At 42.3% G+C, this 18,799-nt stretch overlaps 3 protein-coding genes across 9 annotated transcripts in view; 1 reads left to right on the top strand and 2 right to left on the bottom strand.

Moving 5' to 3' along the window:
- LOC120998305 (gastrula zinc finger protein XlCGF26.1-like) overlaps positions 1-18,799 on the top strand; it is a 4,064,644-nt gene that overhangs the window by 627,404 nt on the left and 3,418,441 nt on the right. The gene's annotated exons all lie outside the window — the stretch shown is intronic.
- LOC120998356 (zinc finger protein 420-like) overlaps positions 1-18,799 on the bottom strand; it is an 870,654-nt gene that overhangs the window by 472,959 nt on the left and 378,896 nt on the right. The window lies entirely within an intron of this gene.
- The window catches only part of LOC120998379 (oocyte zinc finger protein XlCOF8.4-like), a 29,556-nt gene continuing 26,304 nt past the window's right edge, over positions 15,548-18,799 (bottom strand). The window contains exon 3 of the mRNA XM_040429049.1: positions 15,548-18,284. Coding sequence (XP_040284983.1) covers positions 17,425-18,284 — 860 coding nt within the window. The 3' untranslated portion in view covers positions 15,548-17,424. The remainder of the gene's footprint in view (positions 18,285-18,799) is intronic.

Raw genomic sequence — 18,799 nt, 5'->3', positions numbered from 1 at the left:
TAGAAGCTATAACCCGCACAGGACACTGGGAAGGGGCGTAATTTAAACTCACACAAATGACTCCACCCAGTGCACCTGAAGGGAGGCGGATACAGCTCAACTCCATACCCAAAACAAACAGAAAACTACACATGTGCTGCTAACCTGGCAGACCTCTGCACATAACCTGAGCAGGGCATGACAGTACCCCCCCTTCTACGGGTGACCTCCGGACACCCAGGCCCAACTTTATCTGGGTGGGCCCTGTGAAAGGCCCTCACCAGTCGGCTGGCACTAACATCCACAGCCGGAACCCACATCCTCTCCTCAGGGCTGTATCCCCTCCAGTGTACCAGGTACTGAAGGGAACCCCGAAGAACATGTGAGTCGAGAACCCTAGAGATCTCGAACTCTAAATTGCCATCAACCAGAACAGGGGGAGGAGGCAATGGCGATGGTTCCACCGGTTTCACATATTTCTTCAGTAAAGACCTGTGGAACACATCATGGATCCTCCAGATCTGCGGAAAATCCAGACGAAACGCCACTGGATTGACAACCGCAGATATTTTGTAAGGTCCAATAAATCTTGGACCCAGTTTCCAAGATGGTACTCTCAGTTTAATATTTTTAGTAGATAACCACACCAGATCACCCACACACAGGTCCGGACCAGTCATACGTCTCTTGTCAGCCATTCGCTTATACCCCTCACCCATCTTCTCCAAATTCACTTGGATCCTCCGCCAGATAGAAGACAAGGCAGAAGAAAATCTCTCCTCCTCCTCTGGCATCCCAGAGGAACCAGTCCAAGAAAAGGTACCAAACTGAGGATGAAAACCGTATGTGCCAAAAAATGGCGACTTACCCGTGGACTCCTGCCTACGGTTATTCAAAGCAAACTCTGCTAGGGATAAGAATGAGGACTAGTCCTCCTGGTTCTCAGCCACAAAACACCTCAAGTAGGTCTCCAGGTTTTGGTTAGTACGCTCTGTCTGCCCATTCGACTGTGGATGAAAAGCCGAAGAGAACGAAAGTTGAATACCAAGATGAGAGCAGAACGCCCTCCAAAACCTGGAAACAAACTGCGTGCCCCTATCAGAAACCACATCCGAGGGAATGCCATGTAATTTCAAGATGTTATCAACAAAAACCTGAGCAAAACGGTCCACAACCACCAAAATCACTGTTTTCCCGGAGGAACTCAGCAGATCAGTAATAAAGTCCATAGACAAGTGCGTCCAAGGACGAGATGAAATAGACAAAGGAAGAAGTGAACCAGAAGGTCGAGTGTGATCAACCTTTGACCGTGCACAGGTCTCACAAGCTGCTACGTAATCCTAACACTCTTACGTAACCCGGGCCACCAGAACCTCTGGGAAATAAGATCAGAGGTGGACTTGCCACCAGGATGTCCAGCAAGGACAGTATCGTGATGTTCCTTGAATACCTTGTATCGCAGTCCAGCAGGAACAAACAACCTCCCTGGGGGACAAGAATCAGGAGCCCCCTCCTGGGCTTCCAACACCTCCATCTCCAACTCGGGGTACAGAGCGGAGACCCCATCAGCCAAAATCGGAGCAGGATCCTCTGAATCACTTTCCCCAGGAAAACTACGAGACAATGCATCTGCCTTGACGTTTTTAACCCCCGGGAGAAAAGTAACCACAAAATTGAACCCAGTAAAGAACAGTGACCATCTAGCCTGTCTAGGATTCAGACGCTTGGCAGATTGCAGGTAAGCCAAATTCTTATTAACAGTATTTACAGTAACGGGATGAGATGCCCCCTCCAACCAGTGATGCCATTCCTCAAAGGCCAATTTGATGGCCAGCAATTCCCTATCTCCTACATCATAATTCCTCTCGGCGACCGAGAACTTCTTGGAAAAAAAAAAGCACACCATCGCCATTTGCCAGGAGATGAACCCTGCGACAACACTGCTCCAACCCCCACCTCTGATGCATCCACCTCCACCATGAATGGCTGAGACACATCGGGCTGAATCAGAATGGGAGCAGACGCAAAACATTCCTTAATAGCCGAAAAGGCCTGCAATGCCTCATCCGACCAGACAGAGAAGTCGACGCCTTTCTTAGTCATATCGGTCAGAGGTTTTACAATGGTAGAGTAGTTCAAGATAAATTTTCTATAATAATTGGTAAACCCCAAAAACCACATCAAAGCTTTCTGATTCTCCGGTCGGTCCTATTCCAGAACCGCCTGGACCTTTTCGGGGTCCATATGAAAACCCGAGTCAGAAAGCAGATATCCCGAAAACGGAAGATCCTGAACAGAAAACACACATTTATCCAATTTAGCATATAATTTATTCTCCCCGAAGGATCGACAAAACCTGTCTCACATGATCCTGATGGGTCTTTAGATCAGGAGAGTAAATTAGTATGTCATCCAAGTAAATTACAATAAACCTTCCCACAAAATGATGGAAAATGTCATTGATAAATCGCTGAAACACCGCTGGCGCGTTAGTTAACCCAAAAGGCATAACCAGATTCTCGAAATGACCCTCGTGCGTCTTGAAGGCCGTTATCCACTCATCCCCCTCCTTGATTCTGATCAGATTGTAGGCCCCTCTTAAATCTAGTTCCACCTGTACAGGGAAAAAAGAGGATTCCACCTTAAGAAAAATTGCTCCAATAGCTATATAGTCCGCAATGCAGCTGCAAGGGTAAAAAATATAACAACTGATTCATCCACTTTAGGAAGATCGTGTTGCCTGTTGTGACAGATGCATATATGTTTCCAATTGTTTGCCACTATATCATTTCAGTATTAAAAGTGAGGTAACATACAGTTGCAAGAAAAAGTATGTGAACCCTTTGGAATAATATGGATTTCTGCACAAATTGGTCATAAAATGTGATCTGATCTACATCTAAGTCACATCAATAGACAATCACAGTCTGCTTAAACTAATAACACACAAAGAGTTATATGTTACCATGTTTTTATTGAACACACCATGTAAACATTCACAGTGCAGGTGGAAAAAGTATGTGAACCCCTAGACTAATGACATCTCCAAGAGCTAATTGGAGTGAGGTCTCAGCCAACTGGAGTCCAATCAATGAGATGAATGTGGAGGTGTTGGTTACAGCTGCCCTGCCCTATAAAAAACACACACCAGTTCTGGGTTTGCTTTTCACAAGAAGCATTGCCTTATGTGAATGATGCCTCGCACAAAAGAGTTCTCAGAAGACCTACGAGGCTACGATTAAGAATTGTTGACGTGCATAAAGCTGGAAAGGGTTATAAAAGTATATCCAAAAGCCTTGCTGTTCATCAGTCCACGGTAAGCCAAATTGTCTATAAATGGAGAAAGTTCAGCACTGCTGCTACTCTCCCTAGAAGTGGCCGTCCTGTAAAGATGACTGCAAGAGCACAGCACAGACTGCTCAATGAGGTGAAGAAGAATCCTAGAGTCTCAGCTAAAGACTTACAAAAGTCTCTGGCATATGCTAGCATCCCTGTTAGCGAATCTACGATACATAAAACACTAAACAAGAATGGATTTCATGGGAGGATACCACAGAGGAAGCCACTGCTGTCCAAAAAAAACATTGCTGCACATTTACAGTTTGCACAAGAGCACCTGAATGTTCTACAGCAGTACTGGCAAAATATTCTGTGGACAGATAAAACCAAAGTTGAGGGAGAAACACACAACACTGTGTGTGGAGAAAAAGAGGCACAGCACACCAACATCAAAACCTCATCCCAACTGTGAAGTATGGTGGTGGGGGCATCATGGTTTGGGGCTGCTTTGCTGCGTCAGGGCCTGGACGGATTGCTATTATCAAAGGAAAAATGAATTCCAAAGTTTATCAAGAAATTTTGCAGAAGAACTTAAGGCCATCTGTCCACCAGCTGAAGCTCAACAGAAGATGGGTGTTGCAACAGGACAACGACCCAAAGCATAGAAGTAAATCAACAACAGAATGGCTTAAACAGAAGAAAATACGCCTTCTGGAGTGGCCCAGTCAGAATCCTGACCTCAACCCGATTGAGATGCTGCGGCATGACCTCAAGAAAGCGATTCACACCAGACATCCCAAGAATATTGCTGAACTGAAACAGTTCTGTAAAGAGGAATGGTCAAGAATTACTCCTGACCGTTGTGCACGTCTGATCTGCAACTACAGGAAACGTTTGGTTGAAGTTATTGCTGCCAAAGGAGGTTCAACCAGTTATTAAATCCAAGGGTTCACATACTTTTTCCACCTGCACTGTGAATGTTTACATGGTGTGTTCAATAAAAACATGGTAACATTTAATTCTTTGTGTGTTATTAGTTTAAGCAGACTGTGATTGTCTATTGTTGTGACTTAGATGAAGATCAGATCACATTTTATGACCAATTTGTGCAGAAATCCATATCATTCCAAAGGGTTCACATACTTTTTCTTGCAACTGTATACTGAAGATTCGTTACCAGCAGCTTTCAAAAGTTCCCGCAACAAGGTAAAATACCAAAAGGTATTAACGAAATCCCCTGCTCAAGATCTCACAGATATTGAATTTGATAAGGAATGGGATACATTCCTCAGAACCCAATCATTTGGCCTGATGGAATTGATTATTAAAAGGAGATCCAAAATCCTAGAAACATTGACAACACAAATTGAACAGATGAAAGAACAAGTAGATAAACTTCCCAAAAATGAGGAATATAATAAATGGCAGGAGAGACTATGTCAAAGTCTAGATAAGATTGAACAAGAAATCATCTTTAAAAAAAACTAAAAAAATGAACAACATATTAAAACAAAACCAAAATACAAATAAATAAAACTAGTATTACAGACCACGCAGTCAATAAAGAAAGACAAGAGCTTTTAGAACCCACTAATAGGAATAGAAATGGAGATTATGACTCACAGTCAACACGAGAAAAAAATCACTATACCCACTAATAATCGTTATGAAGCATTATCTGAGCACCATTTTTTAGATTACACTCCCCCCCACCAGAGGGCACGGACACGACAAATGTCGAGACAGTCACCGACATCACAAATACAGACACGAACACGACAAACACCACCAAGGCACAAGCCCCCATACAATTTAAGACAACGTCCTCACAATCAAGATTTAAATCACGACATGGAACAACAATTAAATACTCGGGGAACGAGAAATTCAAAGACACAGTGTCAACATTATCAGACACCAAGGAGAAATCACTCACCTCACCAATACAGAGAAAGAAGAAATTACGGAGAGGGAGACGACGGAAAATATCAAAAGAACCAGTACTGACAGATGGAACATCAAACTCCATCGTAAATTAGAGTTCAAAAATTTTGACCCCAGCAGAAACTAATTTTTGAAACAAAGGCTTAAAATTTGCGCCGACTAATAAACTGAATAAGTTTGAAGTATATATTAGTATTGAGAAATTTATAAGAAAATTGTGCATTAAAAAATACTATATGAAAAATCCAGTCACCATAGCAGACCCTCCACCTGTAGAAGATAACTTTAGACATACAGACCTTAAGAATAAAAAAAATACCCTAGACAAAAAATAAGCACAGAAATGTCAACTTTTTTCATCAATCTGTAGAGAATGACATAAAGTAAATTAAGGACAAACAACAATATTATAATTTATCAAAAAATGAGATAGCCGCTATAAAAAAACTACAAGGAGATAACAATATAGTCATAAGACCGGCTGACAAAGAGGGTGCGACAGTTATTTTGGAGTATGAGAGATATAACCAGGAATGTTTAAGACAGTTATCCGATATGGGACACGTATAGAAAGTTATCAATCGATCCCACCCAAGAATACTACAAAAAACTCATACAATTATGTGAAAAGGGTATACAACGAAACATCCTATCAGAACAGGAAGGCAAATATATTCAAGCCACACAACAACGCATTCCAGTTTTTTACTGTTTCCCTAAATTACATAAGGATGCCACTAACCCACCAGGATGGCCTATTGTCTCCGGAATAGGGTCCATTACAGCCAATTTATCTGAATACATTGATAAAATTCTTCAACGGACAGTTAAGAAAATTCCATCATATATTAAGGACACCACCCAAGTGATTCAGATCCTAGAAAACATCAGTTATAACCCCAATTGGATTATCGGAATGTTAGACGTACAGTCACTATATACTGCGATAGAACATCAATCCGGTATCCAATCTTTGGGAAAACAACTACAAAAGGAAGGTCATCTACCTATCCAACAAATTGACTATCTAATGGAGTGTGCATCCTTTATACTTAATAATAATAATTTTTATTATGAGTCAAATTTCTTTTTGCAAACACGCGGGACCGCCATGGGTACCAGGTTCGTCCCCAGTTATGCCAATTTATTAATGGCCCAGTGGGAGGATGAGATCATCGAACCAAGGCTGGGGATGGACCTGGTACTCTGGCGTAGATACATCGATGATGTGATTTTTATATGGAGAAATGATACAGATAGTTTGAATATATTCTTGAAAGAAATTAACAACAATTCATACAATCTACAATTTTCAGCGACCACCAGTCAAACATCAGTCACGTGTTTGAAAGAAGTTTCTAGAAACAATTACATACTTTTTGACAGCTGCCACTTACCACAATGGTTATTAAACATTCCACAGGGTCAATTTAGACGCATTAGAAGAAATTGTACACACATTGAGACCTTTGAATTAGAAGCACAAAAAATGAAAGAACAGTTCCAAATGAAAAAATACCCACCATCATTATTAGATAAATCAGTAGAAAGAGTTTGTCAGCTAGATCGCCAGACATTTTTCAAAGATAAAAACTATTAACCACAAACCAACACTGACGACAGTATTATTAGATTGATCTTACCCTTCAATCCTCAATACAAAAAGATAAAATCCATTATACAAAAACATTGGCACTATATTCAGGTCGATAAAGTGATAGGACCATTAATGCCCGGTATACCGAATATCACATTCACCAAAGCCCCTAATCTAAACCTATTGGTAGCCACAACAGTCAAAATGAAAAACAGCACAAATATAAGGACACCTACTCTAACTGGATGGATGGGCCTTTCAGGCTTTTTCCGATGTGGGAGATGTATGGGGTGCCGCCTGACCAAATTTCCAAAGACTACTTACTCTATTACATCCTCTACCAATAGTCATGTACACAAGATTAGGGATTTTATAACATGTGATACAAGTTGTGTGATATACATGTTTCAATGTCCATGCAAAATGCAGTATGTGGGAAGGACTAAAAGTCCCCTCAAGAAACGTATAGCGGAACACATTAATAACATAAAAAAGGGATACGATAACCACTCTTTATCTAAACATTATAAAATGGTTCACAATCAAGACCCTACGGGGTCAATATTCACCGAACTTGAAAAAGTCCCTACACATTGGAGAGGAGTAACCATATTCTAAGAATGTCCAGGTTGGAATCTAAAAGAATATACGAGTTGGGTACCCTCCTCCCCAATGGACTCAATGACCTTAAAATCTTCGTTTTCTATGAATAGATCAATGATGTGGTACGCTCTTTGTTAATGCGAGATAGCAGTCAGACTGTTATTACCAGCACTGCTATCTCTCCTCGACATCTAATGACCACATCCATATCCCCATCAAACATAGATTTTCCTACAGCGGACGTCAGGTTTATCAAGGAACTTTTTTATAAATTTTTTGTAAATTCTTTTATAAAGAATTTTTTGTAAATTTTTTATACATTTTTTATTAACTTCAATAATTTTTATTAACCTTATGGCACTCTAATAATTATTTATGAACATATATCATTCCTCTACACTTGTTCAATTTATGCTAATAAACCGCAATGAAAATGCAATGGTACTGGTCACACTGTTCATATAAAAAATGTTCGATTTGACAAAACTCCATTGGTAACTAATTTATCAAGAATACGATATGGACATATACAAACGGAAAATACAAATGTGATAGCACTCTGCATCCAGCATTCTGCTCTGCCTCCATGCTGGATGAGGCATTGGTGTACATTTTGGCCAAAGCGTAATAAGCCACTCACCACGTCAAGGTCGCCTCTATCGATATGGACATACCAATACATATATTCCCTACTTATTATTTTCTATATATTTATGGATATATATTTTTTTATATGTTTATATATATATATTTTAACTCATAAATGCTCAGATTGTTATGTATTGTTACTCATTATTTGAAAGGACGGTAAAGAGAAAAAAAAAACGCATGAAAAACGAAAGGGATTTTGCTATACCATGTCCACTACAAAGACAATTATACTAATTCCAATGGATGAGCAATGGAACATCGATTCCACGCCAGTTTTTCCATCTAATTGAAGATCTTTATCTGATAAGACTATAAAAGTTTTGCTACACTTGGGGGTCTCCTAGCCACTGAGGAAGGAGACTGAGATCTCTGAAACGCGTATGGTGAAGACCCCCAACCACACGCCATCTGAGGATTTGTTAAAGCGCTCTAACCCTTTTTTTATTTATGCGGGATTTGACACCAACCGCAAGTAGTTCCAATTAGACCAGCACTTGGACCCTGCAACTTCGCCATCCCTCCAGACCAGAAGGAGATGCCGAAAGACCACAGCACTGCTAGCGCTGTAGGCACGTGGGACGCCGCTGCCACAGGCATCAATATTAGCACATTGCTCCAAACACTGTGAATAATATCTGCGGCGGATAGCGGAACACATCACCTGATCCTCTGTTCACTACCGCCAGGCAGGGCCGGCGCTTCCATAGAGGCAAGGGGGGCAATTGCCCCCGGGCCCCCGACTCCTTAGGTGCCCCCAGCGCCGGCCCGCAACTACTATTCTATAATTCTTTTTTGTGTGGGACTGGGACGGACAGGACAGTGTGGCGGCACAGAGTAATGTAATTAAACTGTCTGGACTGGAGAGGCCCCCCCCCGCTCTACCTGCGCTGCGCTGCCTGTCTCTTTAAGAGATTCGAGACGACTGGAGTGGCATGCACAGCACAGGCAGGCACGTCTCGCGTCTGGCTGACGTTGCCACAGGCTCTGCCCCCCAGAGCAGAGAACTTGAAGAAGGAGCAAGCGCCATTGGCAGCCAGCCACAGCCCACAGTCTGACTCTGCCAGCGCCAGGGAAGTCCCGCTGCCCGATGCCCACAGAAGACAGGCAGCCAGCCAGGTTCCACTTCCAACTAAGTACAGTCTACAGACCAGTTAGTGTCTGGTAGGTTGGTTGGTTAAACTTATTGTTAATTAAACTGGATCGGATCCATCCATTCCCAGTTTCCCAAATCCCACTCACTTAGTCCATCAGTGTACTAGCCCGCCCTGCGGCCCTGTTTGGAGTCAGTAGTTGGACTGGAGAAATGTGCATTGGGGGGGGGGGGGGGGGGCAGTTACTGGTACTACCAGTAACTGCCCCCCCCAAATGCACATTTCTCCAGTTCAACTGTTCAAACAGAACCAGGGCAGGCTAGTAGTACACTGGCACTGGGACGGGTGAGATGGTGCCTGGGATGGATCCCAATCCAGGTTAATCAACCAACCTACCAGTCTGGTAGGTTGGTTGATTAAACTGGATCGGGATCCATCCCAGTCTGGTATGTTGGTTGATTAAACTGGATCGGATCCATCCCAGTTTGGTATGTTGGTTGATTAAACTGGATCGGGATCCATCCCAGTCTGGTATGTTGGTTGATTAAACTGGATCGGGATCCATCCCAGTCTGGTATGTTGGTTTATTAAACTGGATCGGATCCATCCCAGGCACCATCTCACCCGTGCCAGTGTACTAGCCCGCCCTGCGGTCCTGGTTCTGTTTGGGGTCAGTTGGACTGGAGAAATGTGCATGTGGGGGGGGGGGGGCCCTTATTGTTTTTCGCCCCAGGGCCCCATTTCACCTAGAACCGGCCCTGCCGCCAGGCTGTTTCCCAACCAGGACAACAAACCGTAAGGGCATTACCATCAAGCCCTGCTTTTCATGTGTATTGCGGGAACTTTTGAAAGCTGCTGGTAACGAATCTTCAGTATATGTTACCTCACTTTTAATACTGAAATGATATAGTGGCAAACAATTGGAAACATATATCCATCTGTCACAACAGGCAACACGATCTTCCTACAGTGGATGAATCAGTTGTTATATTTTTTACCCTTGCAGCTGCATTGCGGACTATATAGCTATTGGAGCCATTTTCCTTCAGGTGGAATCCTCTTTTTTCCCTGTATAGGTGGAACTCTTTTTATTTTAGGTGAAAGTACTTTCTCTTTTTAGGTGGAAAAATCGTCTACTTAGGTGGAATTATCTCACACCTTAATACAAGGTTCCTTTCCAACACAACCATTATACCTTCAATAGGTGGACATATTTTTTCAATAATTTCTTTCATATTTTTTAATAGGTGGAGTTATTTTTATGTATTCACTTTAATATAAGTATTTGTATTGTGGATAGATTTTATCATTGTCCTTTTTACTATCGTCCTCCTCAGCCCCATGGTGGATGAAATATCGATTTCTACTGATATCAGCGTCAATACTATACTGATGAATCTGGCTAATGCCTGTATCTATCTGATGAATGTTGACATATGATTTCTACTTAGCTTGAATTGAGCCATATAGCTACTTGAGGACAATCCGGGATAATCATTACGGAGACTCTAACATTTATGGTCCACCTGACCTAGGTCTACGCAGTTGAATATCTCTGAGATTCCCACTTTTATTAAAAAAAAAATATTTTTAGTAAATAAAACTGTTACTATATACCAGCAATTTGTTCTAAATAAACGACACATGAATTCTTCCAAATGAGGTGTGCACAACCACTCTATATAGTATATTGATCCTCTTTCTGTCGACCGGGTGTGTCTATATTGGTTGGGGCACCCATTCCATTTGCAATAATCAGGTGAGCCATCACAAACAATCGTATTTTTCCCTCTTAAATCTAACTGGGAGAACACCTTGGCTCCAACAATTTGATCAAAAAGGTCAGAAATCAAAAGGAAGGGAATACGGATCACGGGCCGTAATGCGGTTTAATTCCCGGAAATCCAGACAGGGTCTAAACGATCCATCCTTTTTCTTTACAAAGAATAAAGCAACTACAACCGAAGACTTAGATGGCCTAATATGACCCTTTGCCAAACTCTCGGCAATATACTTCCACATGACCTCTCTTTCGGGTTGAGAAAGATTGAATAGCCGAGACTTTGGCAACTTAGCCCCTGGGATGAGATTTGTCACAACCAGACAGTTGAGAAGCTCTGACAGGAGCCTTTCAGATCCTCCTCCTTGAATTTCTTTGTTTTGGTTGAGTTCCTCATCTCGTTAGTCTATCTCAGCTGTCATGCAGTTGGACTGATTGCTGCCCTTTAAGTTCCTCCCCAGAATGCAGTAGTGTGCGGCTTATACAACTTCCTGGAGTGTGTGTGCGCATGCTGTTCCTAGTTCTCAGTCCACAGTCCCCAGTTGTCTGCAAGATAAGTGCTGTTTATGTATTTATGATTTTCTGTTTTCTGGATCCAGGTGACCCTGACTCCCTCCGTGTCTGTGTAGGGAGCCGGTGGTCGTATCCCCTCACTATTGTAGGGTCTTCAGGTGTAAGATAGTCGAGGTATGTGTATATGCGCCCATCCACCTTTGGGGTGGTCGCATAGGCTGAGCAATAAGGGAGAGCGGCAGGTCTCATGCAGGGGTCTCCCTTTTGTTCCTTAGTTGTGGATCCAGTGAGTAATTGTTTATATTGTTTTGTCTTGTTTCCTGTACACCATCCGTGACAAGATTAACCGGACAATCATATTCACGATGAGGAGGCAACTCCTGAGTCCCACCCTCCGAAAAGACATCCGCAAAATCTGAGAGATATTGAGGTAGAACCGTAGTAGACACCCCTGAGATAGATGCACTAGGACAATTGTCCGAACAAAATTCACTCCAACCAATAATCTGTCTTGCCTGCCAATCTATAGTTGGGTTATGTTTTATCAACCACGGTAAACCTAAGACCATAGGAGTGGGCAAGTCCTTCATCACAAAACAAGACATGATCTCAACATGTGAATCACCCACCCTTAACTGAATACCATGAGCAATATGAGTGAGACTCCTTTGAGAAAGAGGGGAAGAATCAATTGCGAACACCGGAATCTCTCTTTCTAAGGTGCAAGTACTTAAGACCAGATTTTGAAGAAAAAGAAAATCAATAAGGTTTGCATACCCGCCTGCTCCGACACCCCATTCATACTACCAAGAGTTAGGGATGTTTTTTTTTTCTTTATGTAAACCTCTTTGTGTTTTTTTGTCATCAACTTGTGGTTTAACAAAAGGACAAGCATAAACAAAATGACCACTTTCTCCACAGTAATAACATAGTTTATGCAACCTCCTAAATTTCCTATTACCAGAACGGAAAGACACCTGACCCAGCTGCATGGGTTCCTCCCCTACCCCAGAATTACATGTCATATCACCCTGGGGAGCAGGTGAGACGAAACCACTCACAGAAGGGATCCCTTGTGCGGAAGGAACCTTACACCTCTCTCTAATGCGTCTATCTAACTGTACTGCTAAAGACATAGCATTCTCCAACGTATCCGGATACTCATGAAAAGCGAAAGCATCTTTAAATCTCTCAGACAACCCCTGACAAAACTGACTCCGTAGCCCTACTCCTAAACTCAACGCAGTACGCCTCTGCAGTATGTTCTCCTTGTGATAAATTACGCAACTTAGATTCCGCCATCGAGACCCGATCTGGGTTATCATAAATTAATCCCAAGGCTTTAAAAAATTCATCCACCGACCGGAGGGCCAGAGAACCGGTCGGCAGAGAAAAGGCCCAGGACTGCGCGTCCCCTTTAAGCAGGGATATTATTATCCCTACTCTCTGACTCTCATCACCAGATGAAGACGGCCGCAGCTGAAAATACAGCTTGCATGACTCTCTAAAGCGGATAAAGTCATCCACACCCCCTGAAAATCTATCAGGGAGAGCGACTTTAGGCTCCCCATAAATTTGACTTCCTCCTATAGCACCTGATGCCAGAGCATTCTGACACTGTGCGACAGAATTATGCAGATAAGAAACCTCTAGGGATAATCCCTGAATGCGATCAACTAACGCATCAATTGTCTCCATCTCAAAGCAGCTGAGAGATGGCAGTCTAGGTATGGCGGGTTATAATGTCACGCTGGGTAGGATACAAGATACAATAAACACACATAAAACCTCAAAACAAGCGTCTAGGCCAGGAGCTGGGGATAAAGGTCACCTCCTGACAATTCCCTACCAGCTCTTCCTGGACGTCAGACCCTAAAGGTGGGAATCAACGTGCCCCCGGCTGAAGATACCCTAAAGTCCCTAAGATGGTGGGAAGGGGGAAAGAGGCAGCCTGTTTCCTCAGAACCTGGAGGAGGCAGGTGTCTCCCTAACAGCCTAGACAGAACACAAAAAGAAAACCAAAACCAACTTCTCTTGTAGCAGAGCAGAAACAGCAAATCCACCTTTCCTCAGAGCAAGATAGAAGCTATAACCCGCACAGGACACTGGGAAGGGGCATAATTTAAACTCACCCAAACAACCCCACCCAGTGCACCTGAAGGGAGGCGGATACAGCTCAACTCCAAACCCAAAACAATCAAAAAACACATGTGCTGCTAACCTGGCAGACCTCCGCACATAACCTGAGCAGGGCATGACAATTGTTTGTTAACAACAGGACCATAGCCTCTAACATAAGAGACCCCAAACACTTTTTTCTACATTCTTGAGACCTTTAATATCACGGGGTAAGGATAACCAGGAAATATTCCAAGGACACCCAGAAGTAAGTTATGGCAAGCTTCCAGTGTATGACTCTCAGACTTCTCAGTAACATTCACTTGTTATGTTGCATTGTCTCTCTATCAGGACCATGGAGCATTTTGGAGCATCAGAAAAGCAAACTTGTAAGGCAAATTCTGGACCACTCCTAATTCTTTCTTTACTCAGGATAAGACTTTGTATAGATCTTCAGAAAAGACTTCCATTGCCAGTCAGTTTTGAGATCTTTCCATAGGTCCCTCCCTAGGGGATTCTATTTGCTATATCCCCGTATGTTCTTGCCGTAAGGGACATAAGATAAGTATTAGATTTAGAATGTAAATCTGTTTTCCCTTAGTCCCATCAGCAGCACCAGGCTCCCTTCCTATGATGTTCTTAGGCAGTCTGCTAATAAAGATTTAAAATAAAATATACGAGGAGTTGGAGTTTGTGGCACATTATATATAGTGTTCAGCTATCAATTAAAGTTCAACCTGTCCTATCAGCCCGCCGGGCAGAGAATTTCCCATATGTTGTGCTGCTGATGGGACTAGGATAAAACAGATTGGCTGTGTGAATCCCATATTGTGGTGCGGACCCATTGACTTGAATGGGTCTGCAATCCTCAAAAAATGGCAAAAGGCATCAGGTGACATCAGGTCTTATGATCTAGAAAGACAATCTATACTATGTGACGTGACATCAGGTCTTATGATCTAGGCAGATAATCTCCACCATGAGATGTGACATCAGGTCTTGAGATCTAGGCAGCCAAACTATACCATGAGATATGACATCAGGTCTTGTAACGGAGGCAGCCAATTTCCACCATGTAATCTGACATCATGTCTTGTGACCGAGGCAGCGAGTCTTCTTTATGTAATATGACATCATGTCTTGTGATCTAGGAAGACAATCTCCACCATGAGATATGACATCAGGTCTTGAGGTCTAGGCAGCCAAACTATACCATGAGATGTGACATCAGGTCTTATGATCTAGGCAGACAATGTCCACCACGTGATGTGACATCATGTCTTGTGACTGAGGTAGACAATCCCCTTCGTGTGATGTGACATCAGGTCTTATGATCTAGGCAGACAATCCCCTTCGTGTGATGTGACATCAGGTCTTATGATCTAGGCAGACAATCTATACCATGTGATGTGACACAACCTGTGATTGCCATGTAAACAGAGATATACAGAAAAAACCTTCTATCTAAACTGACAAATCACAATTCACCAAATGCTGAATATAAAAGAAACGATTTACACAGAACGAGAAAAATAATTTTATAAAAGAATAATCACATAATTCCACATAATGTACAGAGCAGATGATGGGGGTGACTGTGCGGCTGTATCACACAATGTACAGAGCAGATGATGGGGGTGACTGTGCGGCTGTGTCACACATAATGTACAGAGCAGATGATGGGGGTGACTGTGCGGCTGTGTCACACATAATGTACAGAGCAGATGATGGGGTGACTGTGCGGCTGTGTCACACATAACGTACAGAGCAGGATGATGGGGGTGACTGTGCGGCTGTGTCAGGAACTATAATGGCTTCACGTGTAAAATAAAACCCCAATGTCGTCTTAGGTTTCCTTACTTTGCTCAACTTCAGAAATCCATCTGTTTGTGGCTGTTGTGGAGTGAGTTGGGTTTTGGCCTTATGCATCATAGCAGAAAAGAGGACAAGTCTCAAAAAAAGTATCTCAACTGCTCTGCACTCCGGACCTGACTTCACTACGGTAGGTGAAAATAAGTCAGAATGTGATCGTCTGCCTGATCTGAATGTTTGCTGTGAGCCACATTCATAAACTTGGCTCCCAGATCAAATGTGAAGAGAGACTTCAAATTGTCCCCTGTTGATAAATCAGGTTCTACGTGTTTATGGAGCCGGCAGTGTCCAAGTCTCCGACTACAGTCAGGTAAACGAGTCCCACATAAAGGCAGCCTTTTCATCTGTATCATGTCTTTATTGCAGATCCAGATTTCAGACTTTTACCAATACAACTTATATAAAGATCATGAAGAACATTAACTACAATGATTACTGAGAACAAAAACCAACAGAAGGGAATGTTAGACCGGCACGGTCACGCCACAGAATAATCCGCTGCATATTTTTGCAGCAGAACCTGCAGCAGAAATCTGACATTGTCCCTTGGACTTCTGCCTTGGTTTGAATTTTGCACTTCCATAGGATGCCCGTGTGGCCACCGCCGTAGTTTCTGCAAAGAAACGGTGTCAAGAATTGACATGCAAACAGAAAAAAAAGAATGAGATGTTTTCCCGCTGTTCATGGAGAACTGTAGTTGATAGGGCTGATCTGAATCTGAGTTCATTTAAGGCTGGATTTTTATGCAGTTTTTGAAACCAAAGTCAGAGGTAAATAAAAAATAAAAAAAGACAGTTTCAAACTTTTCTAGTCACAATTGGCATTTTAGGCCACCCGTGCCAAGTCTACGAAAGGGGTTGAGGTGAGGGCACCAGCTCATTCATCATTATTTACGCCAGAAACTGGTGTAAATAATGACTGAAATCTACAGCTGCCATAGATTTCACTCCGCCACATGGAGTGCTGGAGAAGGCAGGTAATAATGATGAGGCCTTGTTATAAATTGCCTGCCTCCTCCACCAGCGTAGGCCCTATCAAGGCTAGTGTAGCACCGGCCTTGACAAATCAATCCTTCAGTATTTACTTTACACATGTCCAGCCTTTTTACTTCAAAAACTGCATCAAAACCCAGCCAAAAGACACTATAATAAGAATCCTGGGCGTACAACTGATCAGAACATCTGTTCCATACTTCTGGGGGTTGTATATGCAGCATGCATGTGGGTTCTGCATGCCCCAAATCAGGTACACGAGAGAGTCCAAGACATTTCAGAACAGAATTTAGGAGGACTGGGTCTTATCTAAACCTTAGACATTTTCTGGTATCATGATATCATCATGTCTACATCCAGAGGGTTCTGAGCCCCTTAGAAAGGTTATGAAGGCCTATAAGTCTGGAATGGGAAGATATCAATCATTCCTCCGTCTGGAAAACCATCTACAAGTGGAGACTTGAAACTGACAATTGGCCCAGGATATTGATATGTCCACATATGTTAAAGAAAAAATATTTTTGTGGGTTTTCTGCAGTGTAGGTGGAAGTATGAATACAGTAAGAAGAAGCAAGGTCCATGGGGACAATTTATTTTCACTGCTCTGACAGTAAACATAGCTCTTCTTCTCCTCCTCCGTGTATCCAAATTTGGATGTTTGGCATATCTAGGCCTTTTCTGTCCAGAAATAGACCCCTTTTATTGTCTGAAAGGAGTGTCCAGCTTCTAGATATTGATGTCCTATCCTCAGAATAGGTCATCAATATCCCTTCGATCAGCTGTATGCGGTACCTGATATTGATGATCTATCCCTGAGGTTTAGTCATCAATCTCCTAAAGATGGAAAACCCCTGTAATAACCTAATTGTTAAACATCTTTTTTCTCTACTCTGGCATTTCCCACATTCCAAAGAAGATTACGGTTTCTTCTCTGTGTGAATTCTCCGAGTGTCAAAATATGATTTCTTGTACAACAATTTCCACGTTTAGAACATGAAAATGGATTCACGTCATGTGGATTGTCTGGTGTTTAACAAGACTTATGTTACATGGAAAGGATCTGCCACAAGTAGAACATGAAAATGGTTTATCACTTGTGTGAGTTCTATCATGTTTAACAAGGAGAGATTTCTCCAGAAAACGTTTCCCGCATACTGAACATGAATATGGCCTCACTCCTGTGTGAATTCTCTGATGTTCCCTAAGCTTGCCTTTACTAATGAAACATTTGCCACATTCTGAACATGGATATGGTTTCTCTCCTGTGTGACGTCTCTGGTGCTTAGTACAATCTGATTTGTTTGTGAAACATTTACCACATTCTGGACATGAAAATGGCTTCTCCCCTTTGTGAATTCTCTCATGTATAACAAGCCCTGATTTACACGTAAAACATTTTGCACAGAATGAACATGAATATGGCTTTTCTCCTGTGTGAACTTTCTGATGGGTAAGAAGTCGTGATTTACATGTAAAGGATCTCCCACATATTGAACATGTATGCGGATTTCCTCCAGAGTCAATTTTCTTAACACGACCTGATTTTGAAGTACTTGTGGTAGCAATCTGGGATTGGTCAGGAGAAGGTTCCTCATGATCTGGGGGATTACATGATGAATCTGGACCTGTGTTTGAGCCATCATGATTAGAGGGATTATATAACAGACCTGGATTTCTGGTAATAATCTGGGATTGGTTAGGAGAAGGCTGCTCACGATTAGGGGGATTAGGTGGTAGATCTCTAACGAGAAGTCCTGGATAAAAAACCAGGGTAATGAGGTTTTCTCCTGAAGAGGGCTGCACGATGGCTTCATTTCGTACTCGCGATAACACAATGGTTCCCTCAGAGTTGTTACTGGAATTTCCTGTTAGGATTAAAAATTGATTATGTGAATATTTTTCCAAACCACACGTTTTTAACATTCCTATTAGGCTGGAAACACATATGCAGTTTTTGATTCAGTTTTTTGAGGCAAATCCAGAAGTGGGTCCAGTAGTATTGAGAAGTACAAGTCCTACTTTTACATTAACTATTCTTTTAGAGCTGGTAACTATAGGCCACTTAGCATAATATCTGCACTAGTACAAATTATGGAAACTACTGAAAAAAAAGATAATTGTCAACCAACAAGTTGTTGGACCATGAAAAGCATGGTTTTAACGAGGGCAGCTCATGTCACTCATCTTGCTGACTATAACACAAATGTGATGGATGAAGGTGATGCCATGGATATGTTGGTAAAAGGTAGATAGATATCAGAGTTTTGTTGTCAATAGTGTGCCTCCTGAAGAGAGGTATGTAACAAGTGGTGACCACAAGGGTACTTAAAGTGGCCCCATTTTGTAGGCAGGTCCAAATTAAAAGGCGGGGCAACACAAG

Source organism: Bufo bufo, chromosome 4 (assembly GCF_905171765.1).
Source record: "Bufo bufo chromosome 4, aBufBuf1.1, whole genome shotgun sequence".
Lineage (NCBI taxonomy): Eukaryota > Metazoa > Chordata > Amphibia > Anura > Bufonidae > Bufo > Bufo bufo.
The sequence above is the reverse complement of the archived record's forward strand: the minus strand, read 5'-3'. Positions and strand labels throughout refer to the sequence as shown.